The following is a 14733-nucleotide window of genomic DNA, read 5'->3' as shown; positions in this document are numbered from 1 at the left end:
CCTCAAAAATATACAATATACCCTTCTTTCTGTCCTTCCAACTGAAGTTTGCCCTTGCTGTTTATCAACCAAAGGTTGATTAAACAAAGCAAGCAAAACTAATTGATAGACATTAGAGGAAGGTCTGCTGTATATTTTTGAGACTATTTTGGCTCTGGTGGTAGTAGAGTAGGAAATGATAAGGTGTTTATTCCCCCCCCCCAACAGTTGATAGCTTCTTTATTCAATTCTCTCTGAGTTCAGTTTCTCAAAAATGCAGCATGCAAGTGTAAAGACCCAATTAACGACAGATAATGAATCAGCTAAATGTTCTTTAATCAGTCAGTAGTCCTAGAGGGAAAACAGGCCTCATTTCCACTTTAACACATCATTTTGTAAACTTGTAAAGACCAGTATTCTATCCAATAGCTGCTGCAAAATTTTCTCACCAACTTGTTAGATTATGTGCATTTATTTTACGTGTTTGGATCTCTACTACTCCTATGTGGCCTTCTTTCCTGACAGCTTCAAATAAATCCACAGAACTCAATTTGAAGTCATTCTAAAAATGAAGTGTACTGCCAGAGTTTTCAGGAACAATTAATGTGAAACTGAGCAAGTGTAGATAGCACCCAACTGAGTTGCTGCTTATGATGCTGGGACCAAACTAAAGGCATTGGATAAGATGAGGTTGCATTGCTAACAGTCTCTTCAAAATAAAAGCTTTGGGAGTAAACTGTGGCTATTTTTGAAACAGAAATGGCAAGGGGGTCTCTAAAGAAGCTTTTAGCGATCAGTGTTGCCAATAGCTGAATGTACACATTTTTTTAATTAACCGTTAAGTTTTTGAATGCTAAAATACTAAGATTTCTCATGCTCCTGCAGTTTCATAAGTTAAGTTCTAACGGTGTTTTAAATATTAGCATTGGTTACCCAATCAATTCATTGACTCCAGGGGTGGGTAAACTCGAGTTTGTGGATTTATTAAGCCCTTCACAGTTGAGGCCAAGCATATCCAAAATGCCTCCATCCCAGTTCTGAAGCAAGTTTACAATCTTCCTCGGATTTCAACCCAAGTATTAATTTAAAAAGAAAATCAGGAAGGGATATTTCCATTGTACATGTTCTTCATGACTTTAAAACACTGATGCCCAATACAGATCAGGTCATAGCTTTCAAATCACAACCAAGTGCACTACAATATTCTTCTTTTATTTAGTTTAGAGAAGAATCTATCAGTACAGGTTGCAGAAAGAAAATGTTTAGTGCTATTTACAATTTGTTTTAAAACTCTGCTCTATACAAATTTAATTTTGATCATTAGGAACAATATCTTTGTAGGCCTACTGCATATAAAGCATTTTGTCAAAGCAATAACATTGAATAAAATAACCTGATTACATTTAAATGAAGTTGATCATTCAGAAAACACAGAACGTTTGTAAGGGCCATGGACTCAAGTACAGAACACAAATGTCAACCTGCATTTTTTTCTTAAAAGCCTAGAGCTATTTATATGGATTATTGTTGTATTATTCTACACTCCAATCTATATTTAAGTTCTATAGTTATGTTTTTATAAGATTTTTATTAAATATATTCTACACATTTGTAATTTCAACTAGGAAGAATTTCTCCCTAGCGGAAAAATATAAAATCTTTTATATTTTTTTACAGGTTTAGATGAAACTAACTCATGCTTTAGTGCTGTGCAATTTTTTTTAGCATATCAATTTTTAAATTATATGAAGAAAACGAATGGCATCCTTTCTAAATATGTATGCTTTAAAAACCAGTTTTTGATTTCCAATACAATTGCAAGCACTAACACCAAATGCACATAAAATAAACAAACAAAATCTCATCATATGGCAGAGGTTTTTCTTTTCTTTTTTCCTTTTTTCCTTTTAATTATTTGTTTGAAGTCACTAATGAGTAAGCATGACACTGGACACTAAGGTACGGATGAATAAGAATGATTGAAAAACATCAATTGCTGATATTCAAAGACATAAAATTGATTAGTAAATGAGGTCTTCTAATATTTATGCACATTAATAAAAGCCTATGAACTACAGGAAATTGCCCCTCCCATATTAAGGCTAGGAAATGCACTCTCTGCACTTATTTGTGCTGTCTGAACAAGCACTCAACTAATGTACGAGAAGAGTGCATATCAATGAAAAAAATCAGTTTCAACAGCCCTCTACAGAGTGCTTTAAAATTACAGGCACATAGTTTGTTGCAGTGAATATATATATATATGTCTATAGTCAGACAATTTTAGTTAGTATTTTGTGCCAGTTTGGCCACCAAGGTTGACTTAGGTAGAATTTACTTACTTAGTAGTTATTCCCCCCCCCCCTTTCAGTTGGCCATTACTGAATTTAAAGAATAAGACTGCTGATAGTATTTTCCAGTGCTGATTCATTTCTCTGTGTTTGAAATACTTAAGAGCTTTTGATGATGAGGTCTATATATCGTCAACCATTTTTAGTGCAAATTGCATCTAGAAATCTTGATTGGTTAAAGTTCAGGTTAAGGATGATCTTATGGCAGCAATATGATTCCTGTTGAGAATAGTTAACCTTTTCTTGGAGAGAGAATGCATTGGAGAAGTGGAGAAGTGATGCATTAATAAGCTTGTTCAGCAACCTAAAACGTAGAAATAAAAAAGTGTTCATTGTTCTAGAAAAAAAAAGTGACAGCGTTCATGTAATATTTCAGTTCAATGGATTCAGACAGGCTTGTCCTAAGGGTGTTTGAAGCAATGTTGGTCTCCTCTAGTCCAGCGGCATGAAAGACGGAAACTATTATACATCACAAGTAGTAGATACAGCAGAGCTTTTACAGGATCACACAGCAATTGCTCTCTCCAGTTTTTTCACGATTCCTCTGACCTGCAGAACAGAGAAAATGTTTTCAAGATAATTGGTGCAAAATATTACTCTCTGTGTGCAACACAAAGGAGCAGAATAATTCTGAATGAGCATTACGAGCTTTGGTCACATGCCCTTAAAAGGGAAGTTACATTTTCAAGTGTAAATATAAATTCACGTGTTCTAAGAACCACACAAAAACCTTTAGATATCTCCTCAGCACAACATTTTAATAAGTCACGATGAGACTGCAACCAAAGTGCAGATACTTTGAATATGTGTCCATTGAGTCCAAGTTAGAAGCATCAGCTTACCTTGAGAGTTTGGCTCTGGCAACGTCTCTCTAGCCACCAAATGCATCACTGTCGTCTTGCCAAAAGGAAGTTTTAATGCTGTGTGTGGGGAGAGAGAATTATTTGTTAATACTCTTCTTCATCTCTATAGATACAGCAATATACAATATCCAAACTGCTTATTTTCCAAAAGTGCAAGCTTTCACCATTTGATTTATTTCTTGTCACTTTAATTAGTCACTCTTCAGCTGGACCTCTCAGAACAGCAGCTTACAAATATAAGTTGCAGAAAGGGAGAATAAAATATTGTTCCCAGTCCTTTGTTGCCCCAATATTTGAAACAGTCAATACAAACCTAAATTTAAGTATTTCTTTGGCTTGTTTCTGATAATAAAGAAAGCCATGTTTCTTAAACCAATTATTTGTCAGCCTAGGGACAGGGAAACTTGGGTTTAAAAATCCACTCAGTCACGAAGCTAACTAGGTGACTCCTACCTCAGCCTAGCCTACCTTACAAGGGAGAGAACCTTACATGCAACCTCGAGTTCCTTGGAAGTAGGATGAGATGGAACCGGGATAACACAGCTGGTTTTAAATTCTCCTTGACTTATACCATAACACCATCAACGTATTTATATGTACTAAAATGCATGTTTAGTTTAAAAACAGAAGGCTGCAACACCACAGAAATGTGTATAAAATTCCTGGCTAAAATTCAGAGAAAGCATGAAATGCTCAAGTAAAATCTAGCAGATTTGTATATACCGTCACAGATTTCAGTACAACTTCAGCACACTTCCCCTGAAGTTCCCTGCTCCAGCAGAAATTCTTCATGCTTACTTGATACAGTGGTGCCCCGCAAGACGAAATTAATTCGTTCCGCAATTTTTGCCGTCTAGCGAATTTTCCGTCTTGCGAAGCACGGTTTAAACGGCTTAACAAAGTCGCAAGACGTTTTCGTCTTGCGAAGCAAGCCCATAGGGAAATTCGTCTTGCGAGGCAAATCGCGGACGAACAAACCTTTCGTCTAGCGAGTTTTTTGTCTTGCGAGGCATTCGTCTTGCGAGGTACCACTGTTGTTGTTGTTGTTTAGTCGTTTAGTCGTGTCCGACTCTTCGTGACCCCATGGACCAGAGCACGCCAGGCACTCCTGTCCTCCACTGCCTCCCGCAGTTTGATCAAACTCATGCTGGTAGCTTCAAGAACACCATTCCAACCATCTCATTCTCTGTCGTCCCCTTCTCCTTGTGCCCTCCATCTTTCCCAACATCAGGGTCTTTTCCAGGGAGTCTTCTCTTCTCATGAGGTGGCCAAAGTATTGGAGCCTCAGCTTCACGATCTGTCCTTCCAGTGAGCGCTCAGGGCTGATTTCCTTCATAATGGAGAGGTTTGATCTCCTTGCAGTCCATGGGACTCTCAAGAGTCTCCTCCAGCACCATAATTCAAAAGCATCAATTCTTCGGCGATCAGCCTTCTTTATGGTCCAGCTCTCACTTCCATACATCACTACTGGGAAAACCATGGCTTTTACTATACGGACCTTTGTTGGCAAGGTGATGTCTCTGCTTTTTAAGATGTTGTCTAGGTTTGCCATCGCCTTTCTCCCAAGGAGCAGGCGTCTTTTAATTTCGTGACTGCTGTCACCATCTGCACTGATCATGGAGCCCAAGAAAGTAAAATCTCTCACTGCCTCCATTTCTTCCCCTTCTATTTGCCAGGAGGTGATGGGCCCAGTGGCCATGATCTTCGTTTTTTTGATGTTGAGCTTCAGACCATATTTTGCACTCTCCTCTTTCACCCTCATTAAAAGGTTCTTTAATTCCTCTTCACTTTCTGCCATCAAGGTTGTGTCATCTGCATATCTGAGGTTGTTGATATTTCTTCCGGCAATCTTAATTCCGGCTTGGGATTCATCCAGCCCAGCCTTTCGCATGATGAATTCTGCATATAAGTTAAATAAGCAGGGAGACAATATACAGCCTTGCCGTACTCCTTTCCCAATTTGGAACCAATCAGTTGTTCCATATCCAGTTCTAACTGTAGCTTCTTGTCCCACATAGAGATTTCTCAGGAGACAGATGAGGTGATCAGGCACTCCCATTTCTTTAAGAGCTTGCCATAGTTTGCTGTGGTCAACACAGTCAAAGGCTTTTGCATAGTCAATGAAGCAGAAGTAGATGTCTTTCTGGAACTCTCTAGCTTTCTCCATAATCCAGCGCATGTTTGCAATTTGGTCTCTGGTTCCTCTGCCTCTTCTAAATCCAGCTTGCACTTCTGGGAGTTCTCGGTCCACATACTGCTTGAGCCTTCCTTGTAGAATTTTAAGCATAACCTTGCTAGCATGTGAAATGAGTGAAATTGTGCGGTAGTTGGAGCATTCTTTGGCACTGCCTTTCTTTGGGATTGGGATGTAGACTGATCTTCTCCAATCCTCTGGCCACTGCTGAGTTTTCCAAACTTGCTAGCATATTGAGTGTAGCACCTTAACAGCATCATCTTTTAAAATGTTAAACAGTTCAGCTGGAATACCATCACTTCCACTGGCCTTGTTATTTGCAGTGCTTTCTAAGGCCCATTTGACTTCACTCTCCAGGATGTCTGGCTCAAGGTCAGCAACCACACTACCTGGGGTGTACGAGACATCCATATCTTTCTGGTATAATTCCTCTGTGTATTCTTGCCACCTCTTCTTGATGTCTTCTGCTTCAGTTAGGTCTTTACCACTTTTGTCCTTTATTATGGTAATCTTTGTACGAAATGTTCCTTTCATATTTCCGATTTTCTTGTACAGATCTCTGGTTCTTCCCATTCTGTTGCTTTCCTCTATTTCTTTGCATTGCTCGTTTAAGAAGGCCTTCTTGTCTCTCCTTGCTATTCTTTGGAAATCTGCATTCAATTTCCTGTATCTTTCACTATCTCCCTCGCATTTTGCTTGCCTTCTCTCCCCCGCTATTTGTAAGGCCTCCTTGGACAGCCACTTTGCTTTCTTGCATTTCTTTTTCATTGGGATGGTTTTAGTTGCTGCCTCCTGTATAATGTTGCGAGCCTCCACCCATAGTTCTTCAGGCACTCTGTCCAGCAAATCTAAATCCTTAAACCTGTTCCTCACTTCCACTGTGTATACATAAGGGATTTGGTTTAGATTGTATCTTACCTGTCCAGTGGTTTTTCCTACTTTCTTCAGTTTAAGCTTGAATTTTGCTATAAGAAGCTGATGATCTGAGCCACAGTCAGCTCCAGGTCTTGTTTTTGCTGACTGTATAGAGCTTCTCCATCTTTGGCTGCAGAGAATATAATCAATCTGATTTCGATGTTGCCCATCTGGGGATGTCCATGTGTAGAGCCGTCTCTTGTGTTGTTGGAAAAGCGTGTTTGTGATGACCAGCTTGTTCTCTTGACAGAACTCTATTAGCCTTTGCCCTGCTTCGTTTTGATCTCCAAGGCCAAACTTGCCAGATGTTCCTTTTATCTCTTGATTCCCTACTTTAGCATTCCAATCCCCTATAATGAGCAGAACATCCTTCTTTGGTGTCACTTCTATAAGGTCTTGTAAGTCTTCATAGAATTGGTCAATTTCAGTTTCTTCAGCACCAGTAGTTGGTGCATAAACTTGGATTACTGTGATGTTAAAAGGTCTGCCTTGGATTCGTATCGAGATCATTCTATCATTTTTGAGACTGCATCCCAGTACAGCTTTCGCCACTCTTTTGTTGGCTATGAGGGCCACTCCATTTCTTTTACGGGTTTCTTGCCCACAGTAGTAGATATGATAGTCATCCGAACTGAATTCGCCCATTCCCGTCCATTTTAGCTCACTGATGCCCAGGATGTCAATATTTATTCTTGCCATCTCATTTTTGACCACATCCAACTTACCCAGGTTCATGGTTCTTACATTCCAGGTTCCTATGCAATATTTTTCTTTACAGCATTGGACTTTCCTTTCGCTTCCATGCATATCCACAACTGAGCGTCCTTTCGGCTTTGGCCCAGCCGCTTCATCAGCTCTGGATCTACTTGTACTTGTCCTCCGCTCTTCCCCAGTAGCATGTTGGACACCTTCCGACCTGAGGGGCTCATCTTCCAGCGTCATAACTTTTATATGCCTGTTGTCTTTGTCCATGGAGTTTTCTTGGCAGAGATACTGGAGTGGCTTGCCGGTTCCTACTCCAGGTGGATCACGTTTGGTCAAAACTCTCTACTATGACCTGTTCATCTTGGGTGCCCTGCTCGGCATAGTTCATAGCTTCTCTGAGTTCTTCAAGCCCCTTCAGAATCATAAAATCACAAAGTTGGAAAGGAACCCAGAGTGTCATCTATTCCAACCCTCTATAATGCAGTGATCTTTTTGTTCAACATTTGGGCTTGAACCCACGACCCTGAGACTAAGGGTCTCATGCTCTACTGTCTGAGCTAGATGCAAAGACAGACAATGAGAAAGTTCATCTGAAGGAGTGTGAGCGGTTTAAATAAATCTTTATGATTTGCCAGACCCCTTTTAAGGATAAGAGAAACCATCTGACAAGCCTTTTTTCTTCAGTGCTGAATAATCCTGGCCAACCACTTTGTGCTTACTATTTTGGGATACTTGCAGTCACACATTTGAAATTAACCAATAATGCAAATTGGCATACAGTCAAACTGGTTAGTTGGAGATTTGACCTGCTAGGAAAGCTAATCTCAGCAAGCCAGAACAATTGTTTCTAGTGTACATGCGTGCAAACTTCCAAGTATGCACACTCACACCCAAGTTCAATTTATATTCCATCTGAAATTTTATCATGAATATGAATACTGCAGTGAAACTCAGTATTCAAAAAGTTGACAATGAGTGCAGTTCACTATACAGTAAAAACCAGGTAGAAGTGAATGCCACAAGGGGGCACAATTGAACTGCTTTTCTACTCCAAGTGATTCCAGTCTTTTATAACTAATCATTTGGAACCTCATGGCTATGCTAGACACAGCAAGAAAGCTTCCCCTTATTCCAGTTCTCAATCTGCCCAGCCACAGTGCTAAGATTTAGGTCACTGTTATGCAATTCGCATAATATTTAGAATACAGATTCTAAGGACTGTATGCAGTACAGGAGGCATATGAAGACTGAAATCAAATCACTTTTCCAATTAAGAGAGGACTGCTATTAACTACTGGTAATTAGTACCATCATTTCCAAGATGATATTTACTGCAGTAATACCTGAAGAGAAATTTAAAATGTGATACGCTGCAGACCACTGAATGATAACCCCTTTAAATATATTGAACCTTTGAATTTTAAAGAGTTACAGCCTAGTACTCAATTGCATGTGTAATGGAACACATAATTGCAACTTTAATTAAAAACATTGGTGGGATTGTGCTCAAAGCTGAGATCTTATTAAGTACCACTGATTTTAATAAGAGCCTTTGCTGAATTCCCCAAGTAAAAACCAACAACACCCAAAGTGCTCTAACTGGGGATCATGCCGTCTGTTTACTAAGAACAAACTTTTATTTTTGTATTGTATTTATATATTGCCTTTCTGCCAAGAAACCCAATGCCATTTTAAAACAATGGACCTAATATATGGTATGAAATGTAGAGTGTTAAGGGTCCTCCTCTTGGGCCATCTGATGGTCTTTTTAGAAGCCAATGTCACAAGTTCCTAAGACTGGACATCTTTGCTTCCACCTTGCGTTGTCTTTCTTAAGGTGGAGAAAGGCTGCGCCATGTGTTCCCCCAGGTATCTATGTTCCTGTCACAGGCTTCCTTGCTTCACTTACTATGCTAGGAAGTCCATTTCTTGCATTTTATAAATCAGACAAAGATCACCCACAGAACCACTGGCTCCGACTGAATTTATTTCATTACCTCCTAATGTCACGTTGCCATGAAGAAACCGTCCTTGATAAATAAGTCGCAGAATATTTGGACTGCTTACTTGCTCTTCTTCCCAGTCTGAAAAAAGTAGCAAAAAGATCTGTCAAGTGCATTCACTGTCTTGTTTGTTTTTTAAGTCTCCATTTATACCCTGCCTTATTAGACTATACAACACACTGCATAAACATAATTACAAGTATAAGAGCTTTTATTCCTTGCTATAAAGCAGGCAAGATTTCCCTTCAATTCTACAAAGAGGCAGTGGGACCAGTTGGAAAATGAATAGATAAGGCAGGCACTTCAGCCAATATCAGCTAACAACAGCAATTCCATTTACAGATTTAATTACTGTAATAGTAACAAACTAATATTACAGGGGGGGGGGGGAATCCAGAACCACAGCAAGGCAATACCTTTATTAGGTCAACCAAACTGTCACAAAACAGTGAGTAAGCTCTCAAGTTCTCCAGTATGCTTCATCTTGTTGGAGGTTAAACAAAAGTGGGAGAGGTGGAAAGCTGGTTGATGGAGCCATGGAGCCTGTATTTAGTCACCAAGGCATACGTCACATTTAAACCATAGGTAAAAGCAAGCAATTGTTTTAAGTTAAGTGCTTTGCTCTTTCCTTCGGGATGTCAGGGAAGAAACAAACCACAAGTGCTGCTTCCCACGTTCTTCTTTCTTCTTCTTTGGAGACCACTCATAGCCAAGTAATATTGTCTTCCGGTCTTAACAGTATGTCCGTGACTGTGAAGGCCAATTATGGATCCACATGTAATTCCACAGTGGGGACATAGGTTTCCAGGTGGGAGTTGGTCATGGTGTAAAAGTAAAGGGACCCCTGACCATTAGGTCCAGTCGTGGCCGACTCGGGTTGCGGCGCTCATCTCGCTTTATTGGACGAGGGAGCCAGCGTACAGTTTCCAGGTCATGTGGCCAGCATGACTAAGCTGCTTCTGGCGAAACCAGAGCAGCGCACAGAAACATCGTTTACCTTCCCACCTTACCTATTTATCTACTTGCACTTTGATGTGCTTTCGAACTGCTAGGTTGGGATTCGAACTGCTGACCTTCTGATTGGCAAGACCTTCTGCTGACCCTGCTAGGCAGGGATTCGAACTGCTGACCTTCTGATTGGCAAGTCCTAGGCTCTGTGGTTTAACCCACAGTGCCACCCGTGTCCCTGGTCATGGTGAGGGTTTGCCAAACGTGCCTTCCTCTTAGCACGTTTCTCCCTTTCTTTCTGAGTTCGAGTGTCTTCAAAGTCCATGACATCTTTGGTAAAGACTGTTCTCCAATTGGAGCGCTCACAGGCCAGTGTCTCCCAATTGTCATTGTTTATACTACTTTTTAAATATTTGCCTTGAGAGTCTTTAAACCTCTTTTGTTTACCACCAGCATTATGTTTTCCATTTTTAAGTTCGGAATAGAGTAATTGCTTTGGAAGACAATAATCAGGCATCCAAACAACATGACCAATCCAAACTAAGTTGATGTTGAAGAATCATTGCTTTGACATTGGTGATCTTTGCTTCTTGCAGTACACTGGCATTAGTTCACCTGTCTTCCCAAGTGATGCGTAATTTTTTTTGGCGACACTGTTGATGGAATCGCTTGAGGGTTGTGCCCTCCAGAATATTTGGACTACTACAACTCTCATCACCCCCAACTATTGGTCATGCTGGTGAGAGCTGATGAGAGTTGTAAGTTCCAATCATCTGGAGGGCACCAGGTTGGCAAAGGCTGCTCTAGTAGGTACCATGCAGATTTCAGGCTGCACCCGGGACCTCTCTGGCATAAAGAAATGTACCATGGTTGAGACCTGAGTTTTTGAAAATATAAAACCTAGTTGCTACCCAAAGCTTACTGAGAACAATTAATCAATAGCTCAGTAATGTAACCCAGTCCTACTTGTTTTATTAGACAGTGTGAGATTTATTACACAAATATTCAGCTGCATAATCCACATATAAACTCCCAAAATAACACTGAATTTACAAAAATGGGAACCACATCAAGTATGTTGAAACCACATACCTAAACATTTGTAGATACTGTACTTGTTTCTGTCTATGGTGTTAGCTACCCACCCAGTTTGGTGTCATTCTACACATTTGGTTAACATCTCCTCTGCACTTTTATTTACAAAGGTGTTAGAAGCAGGCCTAGTAAAGAATCGTGCAGGACCCCACTTGTCACTTTGCTCCAGGGTTGACAAGAAAGTGTTGAGGAGCACTCTCTGGGTGGGTTTGACCCAACCAGCAGCCACATTTCTTTCAAACAGCAGCACTGTCTAAGCTCACCAACAAGAATATCATGGGGGACTTTATCAAAAGGCTTGCTGAAATCCAAATATACTACATCCACAGCATGCCCATGATCAACCAAGCAAGTTAACTCTCTCTATCAAAGATGGAGATAAGGTTAGCCTGGCAGGACTTTTTGTAAGGACTTTTTGCAATCACAGCTTCCACCCACCCCCAAATGCACACTGACTGACAGCTTAATAATCTGTTCTAGAACCTTTCTAGGTACTGATGTCAAGCTGACCAATAACCAGTTGCCTAGGCATTCTTTTTGGAGACACAGACATTTGCCTGCCTCCAGCCTTGTAGTATTTCACTTGTTCTCAAAAAATTGAGGATGGGGTTCAGTTGTTCCTCCTGCCCCTTTCCTTCCTGCACTTGCTTAGTCATTCTTGTTCCTCCATCCCAGGTCTTCCCACCTTCTCTTTCTCTTTCTCTCTCTCATTTCTTAGTTGCTTCTTTATCCTCGTATCTTTTATCATTTTTTTGTATCTCCATTCAAATTGGGGCATCCCTTTCTGACCGGCTCCCTAGATCTTTTGTTTTCTTGTCGGTGATAACCTCTCATCAAGTTTCTTGCCTTGCTGCTCCAGACAAGAACACCTTGATAAATTCTGCATTTCTATCTGTATGCTAGACATTTGTACCCTGACCTGATGCTTCTTTTCAAAAATCTTGCCCAAGCATAAATAAATATTTTAAATTAAATAATGAAAAAATAAAAATAAATAAACCCAGTGACACCAGTTCCATCTCCCTTTTATCAAAGTCATGTGAGGCAGACTGGCTGAACAAGAAGGGGCTCAAGGTCAGCCATGGAAAGAATGACATCTAATAAACTGAAGTTCAGTCCAGATAAGACAAAGGAGCTTTTGGTAGGCTATTCATCTGACAAAGGTGGCAGCAGTTCAGCCTGTTCTGAAAGGGGCTGCACTCTCCTTAAAGGATCAAATTTGCAGTTTCCAAGTAACATTTTTACTCCAAGCTGAGATTTCAAAATGCACATTTGCCAAACATTTAGCTCCATTAGAAAATTGAAGCTTTTAAAAAGGATATTGGGAGGGGTTGTGGGGGAGTAATCTAGACTGCTTCATATTAGAAAATGTCTAAGCTGGGGGGGGGGGGCGTTTCTCATACTGGTCTGTGGCATGCCTGTGAACTCTTCCATAGAATTCAAATTGTAATATTGTAAAGTACAATATAAAGAAATATAAGAAGCAACAAAAATGCAATTAAAATCATATAGACTCTAGCATAGCTCATTAAAATTGCTACAACAGGCAGGAAAAAAATTAAATGGCCCATCAAGACCCGCAGCAATATTCAAGTGATCCAGGGTGGGTGTGTTAGAAACCATTGGTCTAAGTAATGTACAAATATACATATAAAAGCATAGAAGTCCGTAAGCACATCAAATACAAGAGTGTGGCACTTTTGGTTTCACCCTTTGAGCTATTACCAGCCCAGTAATATTCAGTGATATTCTGCATCAGAAAATAAAGATATTCTTTACCACCACCATCCCATGTAGAGTCCCAGCCAGGCCCATGTAGAGGGGGGAAGCCGGGTTCACTTGCCCCAGGCCTCAGAGGGCTAAGCAGGCGGGGGGCTCTGTCACGAGCCTGCTGGACTTAGACTGTTTGAGTTTATAACTTTATTCTAACAAGACTCCTGCCCCGGGCTTTGCACAGGGCTGATCCCATCTGAATACAAGGTGTGGGAGAAACTCGTCTTTAATACTTACCCATTGGCCAGTTATCATATACATGCTTTGCAATGTCTGCTGCTGAGTCATTGGGTGAAAACAAGAATTCTTTCGTTTTCCCGCTTACCAAAATGAGGCGCAAATTTATCTGCAAGAGAAAGCAAATAATTAGGAAGGAATGTCAAAATTACAGAACTGAATTTTTATGATTAATGTGGATAAAACTGTCATTATTTTAGGCCAGTAGCCAAATAAAAGAAAAACAAATGTCACATAGAAAACATAAACCCAGTCACTTTTTGGCTGCGGTACGAAAAAACAGCAAAGACATCAAGTAAAAACTCCTTGGATTACATATAGACAAGTGACTAAAAAAAGACTATTGTTTCATGGGGGATGGGAGGGAACTTCCATTCCCATCCCGCACATGCTCTTTTTAGAGATAAGAAAAAGCCTCACCCCACCCCTGCTTTACCACCAAACCAGCAAATAGGGTTTAGCAAGCACCCCCCTTCTGGTTTTGGCTCCAAGAATATTAATAAATATAATGTAAAGGGGAAATGAACCCGATTTGAGGCAATAGCCAATCAATATTTAAAAAAATAATTTATTATTTTGTGTACTCTAACCATCTCGCTGTGTTAGTGTCTTCTTTCTTGCAGACAACAAAGTGTTATTTTTAGAGAGCATTTTGAGATTTGCACCAGTACAATTTTAAAAAACACAATTAGTAACGTTTTTGCAGAGTTAGCAACATAGGCACAGCATGCCATTAGATGGCTTCATACAGCAAGAGCTTTTAAAAAACAAGATATTTGATATTGATCTTCCTGAGACATCATACCTTGCAGTAAACAAGCTCCTTCAAAGGATTTTAAAACTGAGGTTTTATTTTTGGTTATACTGTACAATAAATATATGCCTAACATATGATATAAATAAAGTATTTAGTCCTTTATTGGGAACAGCTGCTTCTCTGCATAGGAATAACATCTGTTTAAACATGTTGAGAATGTAGTATCATGGCCCTAGACATATTTCAAAACTAAAATAAGAGGTCCAGTTTTATTTGCCCTCCCCCATTTTATTTATACTGTATATATTTAACATGCTGCCATTCTCAGTCAAACACACATAACCCCTCAAGACATTGGAGCAGCTTGAAAAATTATTCTATGGTTAATAACTATGGTTTATTAGTTATTATCAAACTGTGGTTAAGAAGAATCTCACTTTCATAATTCCTTATCTTAGATTTATCGTGGCTTGTCTGGAATCCAGCAGTGTTACTTATATGAATTGTATTTTGAACTAATTCATTGTATCAGTTTAACTTATAAATATTGTAGTCTCATTTTCCTGAAACGTGCTCCTGATTTCTCAGTAACTTTGTGCTTGTTTACTCAGGTCCAATTTCAGACACTAGATTAAAAACTGGGTTTGCAGATCCAAGAATCAATCTACTATTTGACTTTGTTCATGTAACTTTCAAGAACTATCAGATTTCATTAGAGACCAGATTCCCACCTTGAAATTAACTTTGAAATATGTGATTACAAGTGGTGATTCAGAAGTGCAAACAAATCTTGTGCTTGCAGCTTCCATGCATAATGAGCAGATCAACACTGCCACACTGACCCTTTTGGTTTTCATGGAAGGTACAAGGAAGAGCTGACTGCACTATCCTGACAGCAAGTGGCTTCAAGTAA

General features: G+C 39.8%; 1 protein-coding gene across 3 annotated transcripts in view; it reads right to left on the bottom strand.

The window, feature by feature from the left end:
* Window positions 1-294: 294 nt before the first annotated feature.
* The window catches only part of UBL3 (ubiquitin like 3), a 54474-nt gene continuing 40035 nt past the window's right edge, over window positions 295-14733 (bottom strand). For all 3 annotated transcript variants that reach the window (XM_081198058.1, XM_081198057.1, XM_081198059.1), the window contains 4 exons: window positions 13064-13172; window positions 9005-9091; window positions 3173-3250; window positions 295-2879 (listed from right to left, as the gene is read on the bottom strand). In XM_081198058.1, the coding sequence (XP_081054184.1) occupies window positions 2827-2879; window positions 3173-3250; window positions 9005-9091; window positions 13064-13172 (327 nt within the window). In that variant the 3' untranslated portion in view covers window positions 295-2826. The remainder of the gene's footprint in view (window positions 2880-3172; window positions 3251-9004; window positions 9092-13063; window positions 13173-14733) is intronic.

The sequence above is a fragment of the Podarcis bocagei genome, assembly GCF_964188305.1.
Source record: "Podarcis bocagei genome assembly, chromosome: 6".
NCBI lineage: Eukaryota > Metazoa > Chordata > Lepidosauria > Squamata > Lacertidae > Podarcis > Podarcis bocagei.
The sequence above is the reverse complement of the archived record's forward strand: the minus strand, read 5'-3'. Positions and strand labels throughout refer to the sequence as shown.